The following is a 22,181-nucleotide window of genomic DNA, read 5'->3' as shown; positions in this document are numbered from 1 at the left end:
GGATATACTCCGGTGAACTGCTTCCTCTGCAGACTCTCCTGCTGCCTACAGTACACCCCCAACTCAACACCTCCCTCCTCCATGGGTGTGTGTCAATACATTTGCAAACCTTCAAAGTGAAAGGAGACAAGGAAAGGAAGCCATTTAAGACTGTTGAGTTGCAGTACTGGGCTACCCCTCCACTTCACCCTCTCACCTCCCTCAGCCCCTCACCTTTATGATCTCACTGCCTGCGTACCCTGCCTCTGCTCTCCCTTTTCCTCCTCTTCCTCTCCTATCTTCCAATTCTCCTTTCCTCCTCTCTCCTCTCCCCTTCTAGCCCCCACCCCCTCTTCTTCTTCTCCCCTCTTCCTCTTCCCTTCCTCCTCTACTCTTCCTCCTCCACTCTTCCTCTCCTCCTATTCTCTTCACCCTCCTTCTGCCTTGTGTGTTTCCTCAGTCAACTCGTTTCTAAAAAGCGGTCTCTTCTGGATTCACGCTGGCCGTAAGCAGCAGAGGTATCCACGGTGACAAGCCTGTGCATGGGGCACCCCCCTCCCCATCCTTCCTTACTCACACATTCACACTACCCCCTTCCCACTCTGCCTGAGGGTCCCACAGCCTTCTGGCCCAGTGCAGTGGGTGTGTCTCTGTACATTTTCTCCTTCGAATAAGGAGTTGGTCCCCTTGAAATATGCCACTTTCAATAAGGATTTGGTCCCCTTGAAATATCCCACTTTCAATAAGGATTTGGTTTTAGTCTCTTCATTTAGCATAGTGTGAAGACACTTGTCATTGAGGATGGTCATCAGAATAAAAATGTTTGTAAATTGCACTATTTATAGTCACATTTTGGAATTGATGTTTGAGAATAGGAAACACTGCTCTGGTGTTAATCTTTGCCTGGGCCTTTACTGTGTGAGAAGAATGACAGTTTGTTCTGTTAAAGGGATACCTCTGTTGTAAACCACTTTCTTTCAGTGAACTGGATGACACAATAAACCATGCGTTCTTTATTAGAAAACAAAGGGATTTGTTTCATGGTTTATGTGGATCTAATGTCAGCATTGGCCTCCTCACACACTTACAGATTTAAATTACTTACATCATTTTTACAGAAGGTTCTGACAAATACATTTTTTAATATTTATGAAAAGGTCAAATAATTAGCAAGTCACACATGCTGTTTTCCTAATAGTGTTGCATGACCGTTACTTGTTAATTGCACACATTGTTCATGCATGCATTCTTTGATCACTTCTGCTCTGTAGTGAATTATGGAGAAAGGCTTCAAATGATCCTGCATGCAATGCAACCATATGCTTATGCAGAAACATTTCCCTCCCCTGATAGTTTTTCCCCTTTCGTCTGCTAAAATGTTTCTCTTCAAATCCTTTGCTCAGTATGCCGTACATGTCTTTGGAGGGTTCATCTGTGTTTTTAACCCTAGCACATCCCTTTTTAATTTCCTTTCCAATGGAATGCAAAGGGCTAACAGTAATTCAACATCTTACTCTGTCCACCCTCCCCTTCTAAGTCATCCTGAGCATTTCAGCTCCGGCGTATGAAATGCCGTTTCCCCTAATGCTTTTCCAGCTACTTAAATATTACATTTAAATGGCAGGTCAGCACACAAACAAGGGTTATATCAGCGTAAACAACATGTCTCTAATCGTTCTCTGGTGCGTGACGTTTGAAATGCTTTGTGACTTTGTAACATGTAAGTGGTCACCGAGTGTACATCACAATTTGCTCCCTATTCCCTATATATACCTATACTCCCCCCAGTCAGCCAGTCAGTAAATCAGCCAGTCAGTCAATAAATCCGGCAGTAAATCAGCCAGACAGTCAGTCATGCCTGTGTGACATCTCCGTCTGAATGTCTGTCTCTGTTCTCTCTGTGCTTTGTTGGTCATTGAGTATGTTGTGTGTGACTGTTTTTAATGGGAGTCAGTAGCTACACACTATCTAGTGTACTGCTGTCTGTACCTGCTAACTACCTGGGACTGCTTCTCTGCAGATTGGCTAAACTCAGATCTAAAACAACTGGACCGTCCACTGGACACTATGAACCTATAGTCAATGAGGAAAATCACACAACAGAACTCTAAGGTTGTCCTAAGTGGCAGATAAACATGTGGACACAAGTTAATTACCTTCGTTGTTTCAGCAGCAGCAAAATGGGATTCCGGGACAGGATGCGGCTGAACAACTCCCGTTCGTCCCAGGCGAGCCGGAACAAGGCGTCCCCGCTGCCTCCCGGGACGAGTGTCCGCCAGTCGCCCAGCACGGACAATGTCCCAGAAGCCACCAGCCCCGGAAAAGTGCAGAAGAGCTGGAGCTTCAACGACCGCACGCGGTTCCGCACCTCCCTGCGACTCAAACCCAGACCTCCTGCAGACGGTGGGAACTGGGACTTGACTCACTCACTCACTCACTCACTCACTCACTCACTCACACAAACACACATTCTCTACATTTACATACACTTACTCACATACTGTCTCTCACGTATGTTATTGTACTCACTCACTCCCTCCCTCTCACCCTTAACTGTATTGTTGCTGTCCTGTCTCCAGTGGATGGAGTAGGGGAGGACAGTGTTGAAGACAAACCATATTGTGACGTTGCCATGGAGGAGGTGATCCCAGCAGTGAAGACCTTGATACGGGCTGTTAGGTGAGTCCTACAACCCCTCTCACAGCACCCCTACCTGTACCCACAGGGTACCTACTGGTCCACATTATGATGGAATCAGGTCACCTGTCTCCTCTGGTCCTATTGTCGCAATAGGCCCGAGTATTATATTTGGGCCTACAGTACTTCATGTTATGGTGGATGGACTAAGATGAATGGTTGGCTTTTCCAGTGGACTCTGGCCATATGCAGCTTCAGCTGACGGTAGGGAAATGTCCTCTTTAGTGTGGTAACTGATCCTTCCTGCCGCAGGCCAGCTGCTTGGCTCTGACCTTGTCTCAGTCAGTCAGTCAGGGCCTGGAGGGCAGCTGACAGAGCTGTGATCATGGAGAGTCTATTGCAGAGCTCCATGTTAATGATACACTGTGTGTTTTAGCGATCACTCCCTGGCCCCCAAAAATAGACAAACATGACATCACTATACTAGTCTCTATTGTACAGTTATTTTGTCTCATCTTACTTTGATGGAAATTATCATACGAATTTGTTGACCAAAGTCTTACATTACATTTACATTTAAGTCATTTAGCAGACGCTCTTATCCAGAGCGACTTACTCATGTAACATTGTTTTAAAGGTAACGTTGTGCATGCTGTAGTGTAGTCGTGTACATAGACCACCTTTCTATGCCCACAAGGGAACTTCCAATATTAGGAAAAACTAGCTACGATATAAGGAATGGAGAAAGAATGGTGTGAAGGAAGGAGAAAAATGCCTACCTGGCAAACCTATGCACTAATTAACGGCTCCATGTGTTCAGGGGGGGGACGACACACGACCCCTTGAGGTTTCTCTGTGCTTAACCATGTAAATGTCCTGGAGGGATACCTTTATCGCTCTACACACACAGACACACGCACATGCAAAACTTATTCCACTGAGGGAGGCAGAAAAACACTACAATTGCCAGCAAACAACTGTCAGTGAGGCAGGTATGTTGGTCTGTGGGTAGTTGGTGTGAGTGGATTGTATTGAACCACTACTGGCAGACCCCAAGGGTCAGCCATACAGACACACAGCATCTTTCATGTTGCATCAGACTGTGTGTGTGTTTCCATGTGTACACTGTGTACAGTATGCTATAAGTATGAGGGGTTATGTGAGTGCATGTGTTTATATGAAAGGGTTAGTGGATTGGGTCTGGATTCATTTGAGTGTAGGCCCTATTAGCTACCATACTGAAACGTGAATATTCTTTGTCGACACTACATCACTCTAGAAACACTGGAATCTTATGTCAGACTCCACACTTAAGATTGATGTCTTTTACGAAACCGGTAGATATTAGCATCGACTGTATTGCTGAGGCTTCACTATAGGAAGGCTAATGTAGTTAATCAGCCTGCCTACTTGCCTGTGTAAATGTGTGTTGTTTGGGATATGCAGGGATGGTGAGAGAGGAGGAGGAGAGAGATCTGCATACTTGTTGTAGTACTCTACTCAAACTAATCGAGTTGTGCTAAAGCCACTAGTAGTCAACTTCTGTATTTTTGCACAGTTGTGAACATTTTATATTTTTGAAACGGTTTTATCCAGAGTTTGTAAAGTCAACCATTTGCCTATTGTTTGATCCTCCGTGTTAAGGGTTTTAAAGAAGTGATAGTTCCATTCCTCTGCTTTTAAAGTGATAAGCTGTTGAGCTCATGTAAGCAGGAGTTCCTCTCTTGGTGTTAAAGACAGCAGGTAGCCTAGCAGTTTGAGCATTGGCCCAGTAACTGAAATGTCGCTGGTTTGAACACCCGAAGAAGACTCTTGAGCCAACAATGTGAAAAATCTGTCTATGTGCCCCTGAGCAAGGCACTTAAACCCCATTTGCTCCAATGGCGCTGTACTTACTATGGCTGACCCTATAAAACAACACAATTTACTGCACCTATCCTCCATCACAACCCACTTCACTACTGTTGCCATGAGTCATTCACATAAAACCAAACCAAAAATGACCGAATGCTGACTTGAATATGTTTGGTCCAGATCTCAATAACTTTTTGGTACTGATTCCCTACCAGAGCCCCTGAGTCTGTAGCTAATGATGTAGTGCACCCAGCTATGCCCTTATACCAGGTATCTGCAGTGGGAATACTTCAGGCAGCCAATGTATTAATACGATCATACCACTCGATGAAGAGAGAGACTCAGCGCTTTGAAGAACCCCTTAGAGGATGGAAATAAAATGATATTTTTCTTTCTTTTTCTTGTTCATTCCTTTCTACTTTCCCTTACTCTTTATTTTACCCACACCTGAGACCCACCCGAACAGGAGAAAATATGCATCTACCTGCAAAAAAAAAAAATACATCTTGCAAAAATATTTTTGAAAAACTCCGTTGTCATCAAGAGCGCACTGTGAGGAAGAGGAAGGAGGAAGGGTGCGCTGACGGCTTCTGTGGTACCAGCTGTCGACCACCACCCCTCTTTTTCTACTTTCTCTCTCTCCTGCAGAGCAGAAGAGGGAAAGGGGGATAAAGAAGAAAAGTGTGTGTTTGCCATCAACACACTAGCGTTGCAGCACAGCGTTGCAGCACATAGCACTAAACTGCCATTGCACATGCCAGTTGTTCAGTTGCCAACAATGATTAACACGTTTCCACATTACCTTGTGTTCCATATCCCTGCTGTGATTGTGTGTGTCTGTTTCACCAAACCACCACCACTACAAATGTAATGTGTGTGTCCTCCCCCTGACAGAACACACTGATATTAAAGAGGTCTTAGCCCATCTCTGTGTGAGAGATAGTGTTTCCTCATAAAACAGCCCCCCTCCCCACCTGCCTCGCCCTCCCTCCCCTCTGTGCCCACTCTGACTCATGGAGCAATCCATCACGGCTTTGTTTGACAGGTTAAGTGCGTATGTTTGGCTACGCTAACATTTGGTGTTTCCTGCATTCTGCCGAACCAGCACCTCAGTGTTCGGGTGTCTGACTACTCTACTATAGTGTGACAAGCAGCCAGAACTCTGCCCAGTATATGTTCAACACTCTGCACACGCGCACACGCGCACACACGCACACACGCACACACGCACACACGCGCACACACACACACACACACACACACACACACACACACACACACACACACACACACACACACACACACACACACACACACACACACACACACACACACACACACACACACACACACACACACACACACACACACACACACACACACACACACACACACACACACACACACACACACACACAGCTGTCTCGCTGAGAGGAGGTAGACGAGACACACACAGGGGTCCACCTCATGTTTGTGTGAGAGAGATGCTGACTAAGCAGAGGGCCAGGGTGTGCAGAAAACTGAGTGTGTCCCTCTCTCCTTACACAGTGCACCGGAATAAGGGTGTCTATTAAAGATATGCACAGTGCCTTGGGAACATATTCAGACCCCTTTTTCCAAATTGTATTAGGTTACAGCCTTATTTCTCAAATGGATTACATTTGTTTTAAAATCCTCAGCAATCTACATATAATACCCCATAATGACAAAGTGAAAACAGGTTTTTAGACATTTATGCAAATGTATTAAAAATAAAAAACAGAAATCTTATTTACACAAGTATTCAGACCCTTTGCTATGAGACTCGAAATTGAGCTCAGGTGCATCCTGTTTCCATTGATCATCCTTGAGATGTTTCTACAACTTAATTCGAGTCCCACTGTGGTCAATTCAATTGATTCGAACATGATTTGGAAAGGCACACACCTGTCGATATAAGGTCCCACAGTTGACAGTGCACATCAGAGCAAAAACCAAGCCATTAGGTCAAAGGAATTGTCCGTAGAGCTCAGAGACAGGATTGTGTTGAGGCTCAGATCTGGGGAAAATAAGCAAAACATTTCTGAAGCATTGAAGGTCCCCATCATTCTTAAATGGAAGAAGTCTGGATCCACCAAGACCGGCTAGACTGAGCAATCAGGGGAGAAGGGCCGTGGCCAGGGAGGTGGCCAAGAACGCGATGGTCACTCTTACAGCATTCCAGAGTTCCTCTGTGGAGATGGGAGAACCTTCCATAAGGACAACCATCTCTGCAGCACTCCATCAATCAGGACTTTTATGGTAGAGTGGCCTGACGGATGTAAAAGGCACATGACAGCCTGCTTGGAGTTTGCCAAAAGGCACCTAAAGACTCTCAGGCCATGAGAAACTAGATTCTCTGGTCTGATGAAACCAAGATTGAACTCTTTGGCCTGAATGCCAGGTGCCACGTCTGGAGGTAACCTGGCACCATCCCTACGGTGAAGCATGGTTGTAGCCGCATCATGCCGTGAGGATGTTTTCCAGCGACAGGGACTGAGAGACTACTCAGGATTGAGGCAATGATGAACGGAGCAAAGTACAGAGAGATCCTTGATGAAAACCTGCTCCAGAGCGCTCAGGACCTCAGACTGGGGTGAAGGTTCACCTTCCAACAGGACAACGACCCTAAGCACACAGCCAAGACAACACAGGAGTGGCTTCGGGACAAGTCTCTGAATTTCCTTGAGTGGCCCAGCCAGAGCCCAGACCCAATCGAACATCTCTGGAGAGACCTGAAAATAGCTGTGCAGCAATGCTCCCCATCCAACCTGACTGAGCTTGAGAGAATCTGCAGAGAAGAATGGGAGAAACTCCCCAAATACAAATATTTCAAGCTTTTAGCGTCATGCCCAAGAAGACTCGATGCTGTTAACCGCTGCAAAAGGTCTGAATACTTACGTAAATGTGATATTTCAGTCTTGTATTTTTTAAAAATAAATTAGCAAACATTTCTAAAAAATAGTTTTTGCTTCATCATTGAGGTATTGTGTGTAGATTGATAAGAAAAATATATATTTGATCAATTTTAGGATAAGGCTGTAACGTAACAAAATGTGAAGAAAGTGAAGGGGTCTGAATACTTTCCGAAGGCACTGTATACAGTCAGTGTTCTAAACATGGCTCTACATATGTCATTGGTAATACAGAACCAATGCCGTTGTCAAAGTCCACAACAAAGGGGAATCCCTGCAGTCCTCCAGTGGTTTCCCTTAATGAGGCCATTTGTGAATAATATTGATAAGGTCACTTTGGCTGCAAATCCCACTTAATCACACCTACGTAGTGGCATTGATGACGTGCATGACTTGTTTCATGGTTTAACACTTTCGCTGTATTCACTGGTTTTATTCTGCAGTGTGAGGCACCCACAGGCAACACATTCTAGTAGATCTCTACTTGTGTGTGTGTAGGATTCTGAAGTTCCTGGTGGCCAAGCGGAAATTTAAGGAGACTCTGCGTCCATACGATGTGAAGGACGTCATAGAGCAGTACTCTGCTGGACACCTGGACATGCTGGGGAGGATCAAGAGTCTACAATCCAGGTACACACACACAACCTACAACAGTTGAAGACACAGTGGATTCACACACACTCTATCATCAGTAGTAACCATAACACCACTAAATGAACCATTTTGATAATGATTGTTGTGTGTTGTCCTGGTCCTCCCCAGAGTGGATCAGATAGTGGGTCGTGGATCGTCCTACCAGGCAGATAATAAGAAGGTGAGGAGTGAGAAGGGAGAGAAGACCCCTCCAGAACTAGACCTTATGGACGAGCTCAGTATGATGGGACGCGTCATCAAGGTGGAGAAACAGGTACAGAGCTCCAGTACAGTAGGTTGATCATCATGTTAACGCACGGCCACGGCCACCACTTTGAGACAGGAAAACCCCTGATCATCAATGCGTGGCTCCCCTGATTAGGCTAATATTCCATGTACACTGAGCAAAAATACAAACGTAACATTTAAAGTGCTGGTCCCATCTTTCATGAGCTGAAATAAAAGATTCCAGAAATGTTCCATACGCACAAAAAGTTATTTCACTCATTCTTTTGCCACACATTTGTTTACATCCCTGTTCATGAGCATTCCAAATGCACAATGCAAATAGTCCGGGTAGCCATTTGACTACCTGTTCAGGAGTCTTATGGCTTGGGGGTAAAAACTGTTGAGAAGCCTTTTTGTCCTAGACTTGGCACTCCGGTACCGCTTGCCATGCGGTAGTAGAGAGAACAGTCTATGACTGGGGTGGCTGGGGTCTTTGACAATTTTTAGGGCCTTCCTCTGACACCGCCTGGTGCAGAGGTCCTGGATGGCAGGCAGCTTAGCCCCAGTGATGTACTGGGCCGTTCGCACTACCCTCTGTAGTGCCTTGCGGTCAGAGGCCGAGCAATTGCCATACCAGGCAGTGATGCATGTTGCAGCTGTAGAACCTTTTGAGGATCTCAGGACCCATGCCAAATCTTTTTAGTTTCCTGGGGGGGGAATAGGCTTTATCGTGCCCTCTTCACGACTGTCTTAGTGTGTTTGGACCATTCTAGTTTGTTGTTGATGTGGCCACCAAGGAACTTGAAGCTCTCAACCTGCTCCACTACAGCCCTGTCGATGAGAATGGGGGCATGCTCGGTCCTCCTTTTCCTGTAGTCCACAATAATCTCCTTAGTCCTGGTTACGTTGAGGAATAGGTTGTTATTCTGGCACCACCCGGCCAGGTCTCTGACTTCCTCCCTATAGGCTGTCTCGTCTTTGTCGGTGATCAGGCCTACCACTGTTGTGTCGTCTGCAAACTTAATGATGGTGTTGCATGCCTGGCCATGCAGTCGTGGGTGAACAGGGAGTACAGGTGTGGACTGAGCATGCACCCCTGGGGAGCTCCAGTGTTGAGGATCAGCGTGGCAGATGTGTTGTGCCTACCCCCACCACCTGGGGGTGGCCCATAAGGAAGTCCAATATCCAGTTGCAGAGGGAGGTGTTTAGTCCCAGGATCCTGAGCTTAGTGATGAGCTTTGAGCGTACTATGGTGTTGAACGCTGAGCTGTAGTCAATGAATAGCATTTTCACATAAGTGTTAATTTTGTCCAGGTGGGAAAGGGCAGTGTGGAGTGCAATAGAGATTGCATCATCTGTGGATCTGTTTGGGCGATATGCAAATTGAGTGGGTCTAGGGTTTCTGGGATAATGGTGTTGATGTGAGCCATTCAAAGCACTTTCAAAGCACCTTTCAAAGCACTTCATGGCTACGGACATGAGTGCTATGGGTCTATAGTCATTTAGGCAGGTTACCTTTGTGTTCTTGGGGCACAGGGACTATGGTGGTCTGCTTGAAACATGTTGGTATTACAGACGCAATCAGGGACATGTTAAAAATGACAGTGAAGACACCTGCCAGTTGGTCAGCACATGCCCGGAGCACACGTCCTGGTAATCCGTCTGGTCCTCAGCCTTGTATGTTGACCTGTTTAAAGGTCTTACTCACGTTGGCTACGGAGAGCATGATCACATAGTCGTCCGGAACAACTGATGCTCTCATGCATGCCTCAGTGTTGCTTGCCTATATGCAAGCATAGAAGTGATTTAGCTCGTCTGGTAGGCTCGTGTCACTGAGCAGCTCACGGCTGTGCTTCCCTTTGTAGTCTGTAATAGTTTGCAAGCCCTGCCACATAAGACGAGCATCAGAGCCGGTGTAGTATGATTCGATCTTAGCCCTTTATTGACACTTTGCCTGTTTGATGGTTCGTCGCAGGGCATAGCAGGATTTCTTGTAAGCTTCCGGGTTGGAGTCCCGCACCTTGAAAGACCCTTTTGCTCAGTGTGAATGTTGCCTGTAATCCATGGCTTCTGGTTGGGGTATGTCACTGTGGGGATGACGTCATCGATGCACTTATTGATAAAGCCAGTGACTGACAATAAAAGGCCACTCTAAAATGTCCAGTTTTGTCACACAACACAATGCCACAGATGTCTCAAGTTTTCAGAGCATGCAATGAGCATGTTGACTACAGGAATGTCCACCAGAGCTGTTGCTAGAGAATTGAATGTTCATTTCTCGACCATAAGCCACCTCCAACGTTGTTTTAAAGAATTTAGCAGGACGTCCAGCCGGCCTCACAACCGCAGACCACGCACAAGTAGGTGCCGTCCCAGGCCCACCCATGGCTACGCCCCTGTCCAGTCATGTGAAATCCATAGATCAGGACCTCATTTATTTATTTAATTGACTGATTTCCTTATATGAACTGTAACTCAGCAAAATCTTTGAAATTGTTGCATGTTGCGTTTATATTTTTGTTCAGTATAATATAGGGGTGAGTGCATGATTTCTCAATTTATGCTTGTATTTGTCTAATGATATTGGGTTAGTAGTACTACTAACTGCATTTTAACTTTGCAATTTATAATGAAATACCCAGTAAAAAAGACTATCATAATCATTGCTCATTAATAATGTCATAAATAGATTTTAGTGCACAAAATAATTAGTGTGTGTTAATCTCTGTACAGGTGCAGTCGATAGAGAACAAGCTGGACCTCCTTCTTAACTTCTACACACAGTGTCTGAAGAAAGGCTCCTCCAACTTCACCTTGTCCTCCCTGTTAGAACCAGACCTGATGTCGGACTACCACAGCCCCACAGACCATCGTGACCTTTTCCCCTCTGCCAACTCACTCAACATCTCCCACTCAGAGTCCAGCAACATAAAGTGACTGGTATTGTACTCACTGACTGAGGCTGGGGCTGAATCTGGGAATGAACTGGGTCCACCGCTAGACCCTCACCACAATGGCCCTGAGATGTCATGTCACAATACTGGACTGTAGCAGCACCTCTGAAGCAACCCACTATGCCCATAGCTCTTCCCACTAATTACCAAACCAATTTGATTCCTAACTTTGGAGGTCTGACTCCTTTAGGAATTCACAGTCCACACCTTAGGACCCACACTTTTTACCATTGATTGATCCTCATCTTTAATCATTTCTCCCTCCACATACACTACATGGCCAAAATTATGTGGTCAACCCTTCAAATGAGTGGATTCGGCTATTTCAGCCACACCCATTGCTGACAGGTATATAAAATCGAGCACAAAGCCATGCAATCTCCATAGACAAACATTGGCAGTAGAATTACCTGTACTGAAGAGCTCAGTGACATTCAGCGTGGCGCCATCATAGGATGCCACCAAGTCAGTTCATCATATTTCTGCCATGCTAGAGCTGCCCTGGTCAACTGTAAGTGTTGTTATTGTGAAGTGGAAACATCTAGGAGCAACAACGGCTCAGCCCCGAGGTGGTAGGCCACACAAGCTCACAGCACAGGACTGCCAAGGGCTAAAGCGTGTAGCATGTAAAAATCGTCTGTCCTCGGTTGCAACACTCACAACCAAGTTCCAAACTGCCTCTGGAAGCATTACCAGCACAAGGACTGTTCGTCGGGAGCTTAATGAAATAGGTTTCCGTGGCCGAGCAGCTGCATACAAGTCTAAGATCACAATGCGAGATGCCAAGCGTCGGCTGGAGTAATGTAAAGCTTGCCACCATTGAAGCAGTGGAAATGCATGCTCTGGAGTGATGAATCACACTGTGCATTCTGGCGATGACAGGAGATCGCTACCTGCCCGAATGCATAATGACCTGGGGCTGTTTTTCATGGTTCAGGTTAGGCCCCTTAGTTCCAGTGAAGGGACACCTTAACGCTACAGCATACAATGACATTCTAGAGGATTCTGTGCTTTCAACTTTGTGGCAACAATTTGCCAAAAAAAGGCCCTTTCCTGTTTCAGCATGACAATGCCCCCGTGCACAAAGCGAGGTCCATACAGAAATGGTTTGTCGAGATCGGTGTGGAAGAACTTGACTGGCCTGCACAGAGCCCTGACTTCAACCCCACCGAACACCTTTTGGGATGAATTGGAACGCCGACTGCGAGCCAAGCTCAATCGCCCAACATCAGTGCCCGACCTCACTAATGCTCTTGTGGCTGAATGAACGCAAGTCCTGTTATAGCAGCAAAGGGGGGACCAACTCCATATTAATGCCCATGATTTTAGAATGAGATGTTTGACGAGAGGGTGATCACATACCTTTGGCTATGTGGTGTATTTTAAATCATCTGCTCCGTTTTAGAGCCCCCACTAGTGGAGTCTTCATCATACTATCCTTTCTCTGTTACAAACCAGCACCCATCAACCCTAACTACTCCTCACATGAAGCCCTTCACTCACACCCTCCCTCCACACCCTCCTCCCTTAATCCTCTCCCTTCATCTTCATCTGGCCATAGCCCTATCCAACCCTAACCCAGCCTCAAGTGAACCAGTGGAGTCCCTACTGAATATGCATACACTGGCCACCAGAGGGTACCATCTGAACAGATTCCTGGCCCGAAGAAGAGAGAGAACAACACTACTACTTGACCACCTAACACTACTAACTGACCAGTTTCACTCACCAACCACATCATATATACTGTATCTATCTATGCCTTTTCCTAAATATCAACCCAAGTTTGGGTTTTGTACATTTTTTTACACGGTTTGGTGTTCTGTTATCTGCTCAGTTTTTTCCCTCTACTGGTTTCCTAATTTGTAATCAATAGATTTCCAGATGAACCAATGAACTGCTGCAGCTCTGCAGCAGTCAGAATAGCTTTGATTTTTTTGATTAGTTCTCTAATCTGTTGCTATAGGAGACGGACTGTCTCTAAGCTTCTGATGAATGTACTGTGTGCGCCCTGTTCTGTCCCCTCCTCCTCTCATCCTCACCACACATTCCACAGCTCAACTCAACTCTCTTTCTGAGGCACTGCAAAGACGTCATGTCCCCATCTACTCCACTGCGGGGATACCCAGACTGGAAAAAAGGCCCAACAATGGACGACTCGTCATGAATAGAAAGATGAAAACCACAGCCATTTCACCAAAACATCAGCTCTCTGTCCTTGCCCTCCAGTCCAGGTTGTTTCATGATACTCGTTCTACAGTTCTACTGTATGCTGTCCTGAAAAGAGAGGGACTAGGTTACAACAAGAGAAGAACTTAGGCCTCGTGTGTGACACTTGTTCCATCCCTCTTTGAAGTACATCCATGCCACTCCAATAATCTCCCGACTCATGATTCTCTATACAAAAAGCCCTATTTGCAAAGAAAAGAAAGAGAAAGCGACTCCTTGAAACAGCCAATATGGTATTGCATAATAGTGAGAGAAATACTGGAAGGACGCAGGCTCTGTTTTCCAAATCAGTTTTGGAATGGGGAATCTCTCTCTAGCATTGTTTCATGGCATTCTGAAGAGATTTTACACGTCTGCACAAAGGTCAGGTTAAAGGGGTTATTGTATATTTTCTACCTGTTGATCTCTTTAAAAACGTCTGTCTTGCCGCCCACCCCTCAGACATGCATGTTCCTCAGACCAGACCAAAGGGTAAGAAAACACTGACCCCAAGTCAGACTATAGAGGGTGATGTCCCTTCTCTCTGTATCAGTACTCCTCCATTCTCACCCGGCTTTGTCACGTAGTATCTCACTCCTGTGTTTCATGTCAGCTGGTTTAGGACAGCCAATCAGCTCATGTCTATGATGAGATGTTTTTCAAACCAACCAACTATCACACATTCTTTGGCTGCTTTCCAACATCAACACTAGCATACTACTTAAAGTGCATGCACCAACCATAATAGCTTCAAAGCAGTGTGCTAGTGTGGATGTTGGACCAGAGCCTTACTTTCTCTCATTGTCGATAGAGAAATCTTGTCTCGTTGATTCGCCCAACACACGCACCTTCTCATGATGCACGTCAAGTGAACAGACTGAGTACAGTTGGTGTGATGTAGCCAATCGTGTGAATGGTACAGTCAGGTGGTGGCTGATAAGATAATGCCCGGGAGGCATTCATCCATGTCAGAAGCATGATCTCTGGTACTGTAGCCTCTCCTATCTATGCATGTGTCTTAGCCAATAGCTTTATAAATACTTCTTTACTGCATCTAACCGTGGCAGGATTCAATGCAGACGTCCTCCTTGCATTATCGACAAGAGAGAGTCCACTTTAGCCTTATGGTGTATGGTTGTTTATGGTTCGCTGACAGACCCTAAACAATGGTTTGCTCATAGAGGTAATGTTATGTAAAGATTTTCTAATGGACAGAACTGGAGAACACTCACCCCAAAGTTATATTCTTGTACCCACTGTAGTGGACACTATGGCACCTGAAGAGACTCCTGTAATAACTGTAATCAGAGTACTTGTTAAGTCGTCCTTTCTGTTTGTTCATACACTCCACCGCGTCTCCTCTGACAGCTAAAATTACATGGACCATTTCTATGATTGTATTTTTGTGGGGGTTTTTATTGTTTAAAGTGAATGTTAGATTTGAGTCCGTTATGAATGTGTCCTCCCATTTTGTTTTTTGATATTGTTTCCTATAAAGTTTAATAAATGTAGCATTTTTGTCAAGTCAAATTGACGATGCATGACTGTTCTCAAGACACTCCCATACTTCACACACACAGTCCCAGAGCTCAACGATTGATTTAACTGTTGTTAGCCATAATTGCATCCGGCCCTAACAATGGAGGACATTTTCTTTTTCTCAGAATCACAGTTCTCTGTTTTCAGCCAGTACAAGCAAGTCTCTGGCACCATGAGAGGCTTGGACAAATTAATTAGATTCAATCAAGACAACAGTTAGTTGATTCAGGTGCATAAATGTACCATTCAAAGCGTCTGGAGATTCTGAAACATTTTAAGCTTGGGACATCTGGTGTTTTTGTTGCTGCTTTTGTCAAATCGACGACAAGTGACTGTTCTGCGTTAGACAATGGCAAGACCACATTCAGTAGGGCCAAGAGATTCAGTTTGGCATCATTTCATTACGTATGTATTGTTGGATGGTAAATAGCTTTTTGTTATTGTCCTTAAATAGAAGCCATATGCCAAATTATGTCCAATCAGTTAATTGTTCATTCAGTTGTAGACAGTACACACTTATCCATATTAGACTGATGTGTCGCTTTACATGCTATAGTCTTTTTAGAGTTAAATATCTTGATCTGGGCCTCCCGAGTGGCGCAGCGGTCTAAGAGACTGCATCACAGTACTAGAGGCGTTACTACAGACCCGGGTTCATTCCCGTGCTGTGCCACAACCGGCCTTGGCCTGGAGTCCCATAGGACGGCGCACAATTGGCCCAGCGTCGTCCGGGTGAGGGGAGAGTTTGGCTGGTGGGGCTTTACTTGGCTCATCGCGCTCTAGAGACTCCTTGTGGTGGGCTGGGTGCCTGCAGGCTGACCCAAGTCGCCAGTTGAACAGTTTCCTCTGACACATTGGTGTGGCTGGTTTCAGAATTAAGATGGTGGGTGTTAAGGAGCGCGGTTAGGCGGATCATGTTTCGGTGGACACATGATTCCACCTTCGGCTCTCCCGAGCCCGTTGGGGAGTTGCAGTGATGAGACATGATCTACTTTCAATGGTGTTGAGTGGCTACAGCACAGTACAGAACGATACGCCTTACATAACCCATAACTTTGAGAAGGAAATCACAGAAAATGTATATTTTCATTGCAATCTCAGTCCCTTAGTATGCAACGACATACACTGAGTCAACAGCTTGAACAAGCCCTTACATTTTGTTCCACAAGACTGATTACAGAAACAACTGATTGGAATGACCGTATCAATTGCAAGTGTATAGTTTTAAAACTGAATCATTGCTCCTCTATTCAAATTCTGTCACATTTTAAGCTGGGACTGGAGGCATGACCTTTAGCATCCCACAGTGACAGTACTGACCCAGCACGTCACCCTGCCTTCCCTTGATACACATTAGCTTCTATAGGAACTGAGATAAGCACAGCTCTGATTTTCTAATCAAAACGAAGGCTGAGCATGATCTAATCTTCTGCATGTTGTCTTACTGTCCCTTTCAAGATTCCATCACATCACTTCCTCTGTCTGCGTCCCAAAATGGCACCATATTCCCTATCTAGCGCACTGCTGTTGACGAGAGACTGAAGGACCCTTGGTCTAAAGTACTACACTATATAGGGAATAGGGTGTCTTTTGAGATGGGCCCTCTGACTTGCTGCCATTCCAACATTCCATCCATCCTCCCTCACTTCTTTTAATCCCTATAATGTATTGGATCTATTGTTATCACGAGAACTAGTACAAAGTCAAAGCAATAAACTAGTATTAACAAAATGTCTTCCATGCAATTTCAATGATTTGATGAAGTTACCCGTTGGAATAATAACGATATTCAGTGTTTTTATTTTCTAATGCACACCTGATTTGGTTTTTAAAAGTGAAACCATAAAATGCTCACTACTTGTTGAGAATAATTCAATTTACTAATTTATTACTTTTTTTCAATAATGATTTAATTGAATGTTATGCTGTCTCTCATTTGAGTAACGCAGAGTCTTCTTTCTTCTGCCTGCTTTAGCCTATTGATGATGATGATGATGATCAACGATCCTCGTACCATTTTTGGATCAAATCAAACTTTGTTGACTCAGTTTCTAATCTTTCCAGAGTGGACTATGTTATTATCAACCACTTAACATTAACGTCGTAGCTTTATGAAATACCCAATGTACAGTAGGGACCAATTCAAAGACTCCAGAGGTCTACAGATACTTCCTTTCCCTGGATTTATCACATGAATGGCAGGATGTTCATGTATCATCTGGCCAGTGCAGCGTTTCCCCAACTTCAGGCCTCCAGTACACATTTATGTTGTAGCACAGGGACAAACTCACCTCAAGGTTTTGATGATTAGTTGACAAGTTGAATCAGGTGTGCTTGTCTGGGGCCACAACAAAAACGTGTACTGTTGAGGGTACTGGAGGACCGGAGTTGGGAAACACTGTTATAGTGGACGTGTGTGCGTGTTTAACTTCAGCCTGTAATGTAGATAAGTCCATCATTTGCTCCACAGGAATTCTATCCAGATACAGAATGTCTGACTACCAAATGGCACCCTATTCCCTATATCAAGGGTAGTCGACTTCTACCCGTGAGGGCTGGAGCCTGTTGATTGTCTGTTCTACCTGATAATTAATTGCACACACCTGTTGTCCCAGGTCTAAATCAGTCCCACGTATGTATATAGTACAGGTAATTATATGAAAAATAGTACACTTGCCTGCCAAATTATACCAGTATGCTAAATTACAGGGTGATGATAAATTATTTTTTAATTAACAAAAGGTTTATAGTGGTATTGACATGGTTAATCCAGTCAAACGATAAAGCAGCATATCTTCTCAGTCCAGCCCAGCTCTCACTTGATTCAGTTTTGTTTAAGGTCTCTTCATCACTTTGTCCGTCCTATTAACCATACCCCCACATTCTTGGAAGACATATAATAACCTAAAGGTAATGACACAAATGGATGTTTTTGCACTTTGAGCCCAGACCAGACTGTCTCTAGTTACAGTGGAGAGCTACAATACATAGTAGTTTAGCTACAAATGTTATTCTCATATTGTTTTCATTGTCTGTTTGATTTGAGGTCATTTCCTGATTCCTGCTTGTTACCTATTGGGGATAGGGTGGCAGGAAAGGGTGCATGTGCGATGATGTAATTGCTGCGGAATGCAGGGAGTTGGAATGCTAAAGGCATTGTGACTTCAGCTGTGGCAAACCACCACGTGGCAAACCACCACGTGGCAAACCACAACGTAAGGCTTGTCGATGGAACGCTCTCTCGCTCTCCATTTCTCTCTGTCTCCCTCACTCTGTTTCCCAATGCTTTTCTCTCTCTGTCTCTCTGTTTCTCTCGCGCTCTCTCACTGACCACGTTTACATGCGCACAGCATTCTGGATAGTACTTCATACTGTATCATGCTTAAGGTCTAATTCGGGATAAACTGTTTACATGAAACTTATTCCGCTCACGAGTTTCACTGTTTACATGAATAAACATAATATTCCTCATTTAAGTTCATATGGATTAATTGAATTGTAACTGAAATATGGACACAGACTGTAGGGCTGCAACTTCACATGTAGGATAATATCATGTTAACTCCTGCAAAATTTGGCATTTTTTCTCGGAACAGGTGCGGAGAAATGGTATTTCTTTCTTTCAGCATCTCTTATGAAAATGCATGTGTTATCTTTGACATGCAAGTAGACAGTATTTCAACCACATAAAATATGCACCCAAGATTTTGGGCTCCAGAGTGGCGCAGCAGTCTAAGGCACTGCCTCTCAGTGCTAGAGGTGTCACTACAGACCTGGTTCAATTCCAGGCTGTATCACAACCGTCCATAATTGGGAGTCCCATAGGGCAGAGCACAATTGGCCCAGCGTCGTCCGGGTTAGTGCTTGGCCGTGGTAGGCCGTCATTGTAAATAAGAATTGGTTCTTAACTGACTTGCCTAGTTAAATAAAGATTAAATAAACTGGGAGGCTTATCAGAATCATTTTCTCAGCTATTAATCTCCTCAAAACCAGTCAAACTGATGACATTTGGACATTTTGCAGAGGACCTATCTTTACACTGTTTTGAAATTATTGTGTTTTTCACCCAGGTCCCTGAACTAAACAGACAACTTTATCGGTGTTAACTAGATTACAAGTTCATTAATTCTATCAATGTAAGGCATTCTTCTGGTGAGTTCTACTTTATTTAGTTATAAAGGAGAGAAGCTGCATAACATATAGTGGCTTACCAAATGTCAGAAATTATCATATGGACTACCAAATGTCAGAAATGATCATATGGACTACCAAATGTCAGAAATTATCATATGGACTACCAAATGTCAGAAATTATCATATGGACTACCAAATGTCAGAAATTATCATATGGACTACCAAATGTCAGAAATGATCATATGGACTACCAAATGTCAGAAATGATCATTATGGACTACCAAATGTCAGAAATGATCATATGGACTACCAAATGTCAGAAATTATCATATGGACTACCAAATGTCAGAAATGATCATATGGACTACCAAATGTCAGAAATTATCATATGGACTACCAAATTTCAGAAATTATCATTATGGACTACCAAATGTCAGAAATTATAGGCAAAGCATTGTCTAAATTAGGGGTGAAAGTAACCAGTAGGCTATATGGTCCAGTATGGAGTAACAGCAACATAAATTATGGTGGATGAAACTGCACAGGTAGCCTACTTTTTGAAGTGATTTGTTTGACAATCAGATGAAAACATCATCACACAACACCCATGATATGCTAAACTGAGCCTGCGCAGACTGGTAAAATAACAGTAGCCTGAATGGGATAAGATGTTTACATGCCAAAGTAACCCGTCTAAGATCAGAATATCTCATAACCGGGATTACAAGCCTTTTCAGGTAATTGTAAATGGGATATGATGTTTATGTGTCAACTCAAAATCAGAATACTTGAGTATCGCAAATAATAATGGCATATTGGTGTGCATGTAAAGGTGGTAACTGACTGCACAATATGATATTGTATAAACATTGAGTGTCCACTAGAGAGCAGTCTTTCCCAACCCTGTGAGACACTGAACGACATTGCATTGGCAGATTGAGGCAATGAGAGACTCAGTCAGTGGCCCTGTTCACGATACCAAATTCTAAATGTTTTCAAAACGTTTGGCAATGTACACCACAACCATTGTCAGCAAGTTGTCCAAAGCAAGTGTCTGGGGCTTAAACATCTTTTTCTGAGCCCTCAGCACTATCCCGGAGTGTTCTGATATGAGGGTAAGAGGCATGATTGGTGACATGGTATTTTATTTACCAGATGGTCAACCACACTACTTTGTGGTGGCCGCAGGGTATGCATGTCAGGGTAGTTAAGCAGGTATGGACATAGATGAGGTAACACGTTTAGTTAATAATGGTCCCACTGGGCACAAACCTCAAACCATGTTGATTCAACCAATGTGTGCCCAGTGGGGTGCTGTGTTCTACTTTGATGCCAAGGTTGAGCGAGACTGAGTCCATGGATATTTTGTGGAAGAGAGCCTTGAGGTAAACGAATGACCACAGCTACAATTCCCCCAATCTGGAAGTCAAGCTTTATGAATGGGATTAGGTGTGTAGGCCTGGTTCTGTTTAGACAGATGAGTGCTATTGTCTGCAAGGTACCGGCCAAGAGGGAAGCTTAGAAGGCAGCTATTGATTGCATCTCTCATCCTAAATGACATTACTTGCTATGGTGCAGTGTTGATACTCAGTGTTCCCATTCCCAAATGTCAATCACCTCATTGGATTATGCCTCACTTGGCTCCAGTTTTTAACAACAAGGTTAACAACACCGCTCCTGCAGGTCTTTTAGGCACTCTCTAAGTGGCACAGACAGTTCTAGAGAAGTGTTCCTCGATCCTGCTCTTGGGGACACATGATGTGCACTAATACACCAGATTCAACTAATGAATTTATCATCAAGCCTTGAGTAAGTTGAACTAGGGCTGGAACCAAAGCCTGCACAGCCAGATGGTCTCCACAACCAGAATAAATGAAATTGTTGTTGATGGTGAAAACCTTAGGTTGGGCTATATCATTGGCTCACCATTAGGGACCTTTTTACTTGAAGAAACCTTTCCTTATGATGTCATCATTACTCTGTATTGATATTACATTCTGAAACCTTTCCTAATGTCATCATTACTCTGTATTGATATTACATTCTGAAACCTTTCCTAATGTCATCATTACTCTGTATTGATATTACATTCTGAAACCTTTCCTTATGATGTCATCATTACTCTGTATTGATATTACATTCTGAAACCTTTCCTTATGATGTCATCATTACTCTGTATTGATATTACATTCTGAAACCTTTCCTTATGATGTCATCATTACTCTGTATTGATATTACATTCTGAAACCTTGCTTTATGATGTCATCATTACTCTGTATTGATATTACATTCTGAAACCTTTCCTTATGATGTCATCATTACTCTGTATTGATATTACATTCTGAAACCTTTCCTTATGATGTCATCATTACTCTGTATTGATATTACATTCTGAAACATTTCCTTATGATGTCATCATTACTCTGTATTGATATTACATTCTGAAACCTTTCCTTATGACGTCATCATTACTCTGTATTGATATTACATTCTGAAACCTTTCCTAATGTCATCATTACTCTGTATTGATATTACATTCTGAAACCTTTCCTAATGTCATCATTACTCTGTATTGATATTACATTCTGAAACCTTTCCTTATGATGTCATCATTACTCTGTATTGATATTACATTCTGAAACCTTGCTTTATGATGTCATTACTCTGTATTGATATTACATTCTGGAATCTTTCCTTATGATGTCATCATTACTCTGTATTGATATTACATTCTGAAACCTTTCCTTATGATGTCATCATTACTCTGTATTGATATAACATTCTGAAACCTTGCCTTATGATGTCATCATTACTCTGTATTGATATTACATTCTGAAACCTTGCCTTATGATGTCATCATTACTCTGTATTGATATTACATTCTGAAACCTTTCCTTATGATGTCATTATTACTCTGTATTGATATTACATTCTGAAACCTTGCTTTATGATGTCATCATTACTCTGTATTGATATTACATTCTGAAACCTTGCCTTAAGATGTCATAACCTTTTTAGCACCTTTTGTGTTGATCCAGAAAAATGAAAACCAGACATGTTTTATGTTGTAGGTGTGCTATGC

At 43.6% G+C, this 22,181-nt stretch overlaps 1 protein-coding gene across 2 annotated transcripts in view; it reads left to right on the top strand.

Annotated features, from left to right (window-relative positions):
* Positions 1–11,592, top strand: part of LOC124042712 (potassium voltage-gated channel subfamily KQT member 4-like) — a 99,452-nt gene extending 87,860 nt beyond the window's left edge. For both annotated transcript variants that reach the window (XM_046360807.1, XM_046360806.1), the window contains 5 exons: positions 2,153–2,382; positions 2,559–2,658; positions 7,902–8,033; positions 8,166–8,310; positions 10,998–11,592. In XM_046360807.1, the coding sequence (XP_046216763.1) occupies positions 2,153–2,382; positions 2,559–2,658; positions 7,902–8,033; positions 8,166–8,310; positions 10,998–11,201 (811 nt within the window). In that variant the 3' untranslated portion in view covers positions 11,202–11,592. The remainder of the gene's footprint in view (positions 1–2,152; positions 2,383–2,558; positions 2,659–7,901; positions 8,034–8,165; positions 8,311–10,997) is intronic.
* The last annotated feature ends 10,589 nt before the right edge of the window (positions 11,593–22,181 follow it).

Source organism: Oncorhynchus gorbuscha, linkage group LG09 (assembly GCF_021184085.1).
Source record: "Oncorhynchus gorbuscha isolate QuinsamMale2020 ecotype Even-year linkage group LG09, OgorEven_v1.0, whole genome shotgun sequence".
NCBI lineage: Eukaryota > Metazoa > Chordata > Actinopteri > Salmoniformes > Salmonidae > Oncorhynchus > Oncorhynchus gorbuscha.
The sequence above is the reverse complement of the archived record's forward strand: the minus strand, read 5'-3'. Positions and strand labels throughout refer to the sequence as shown.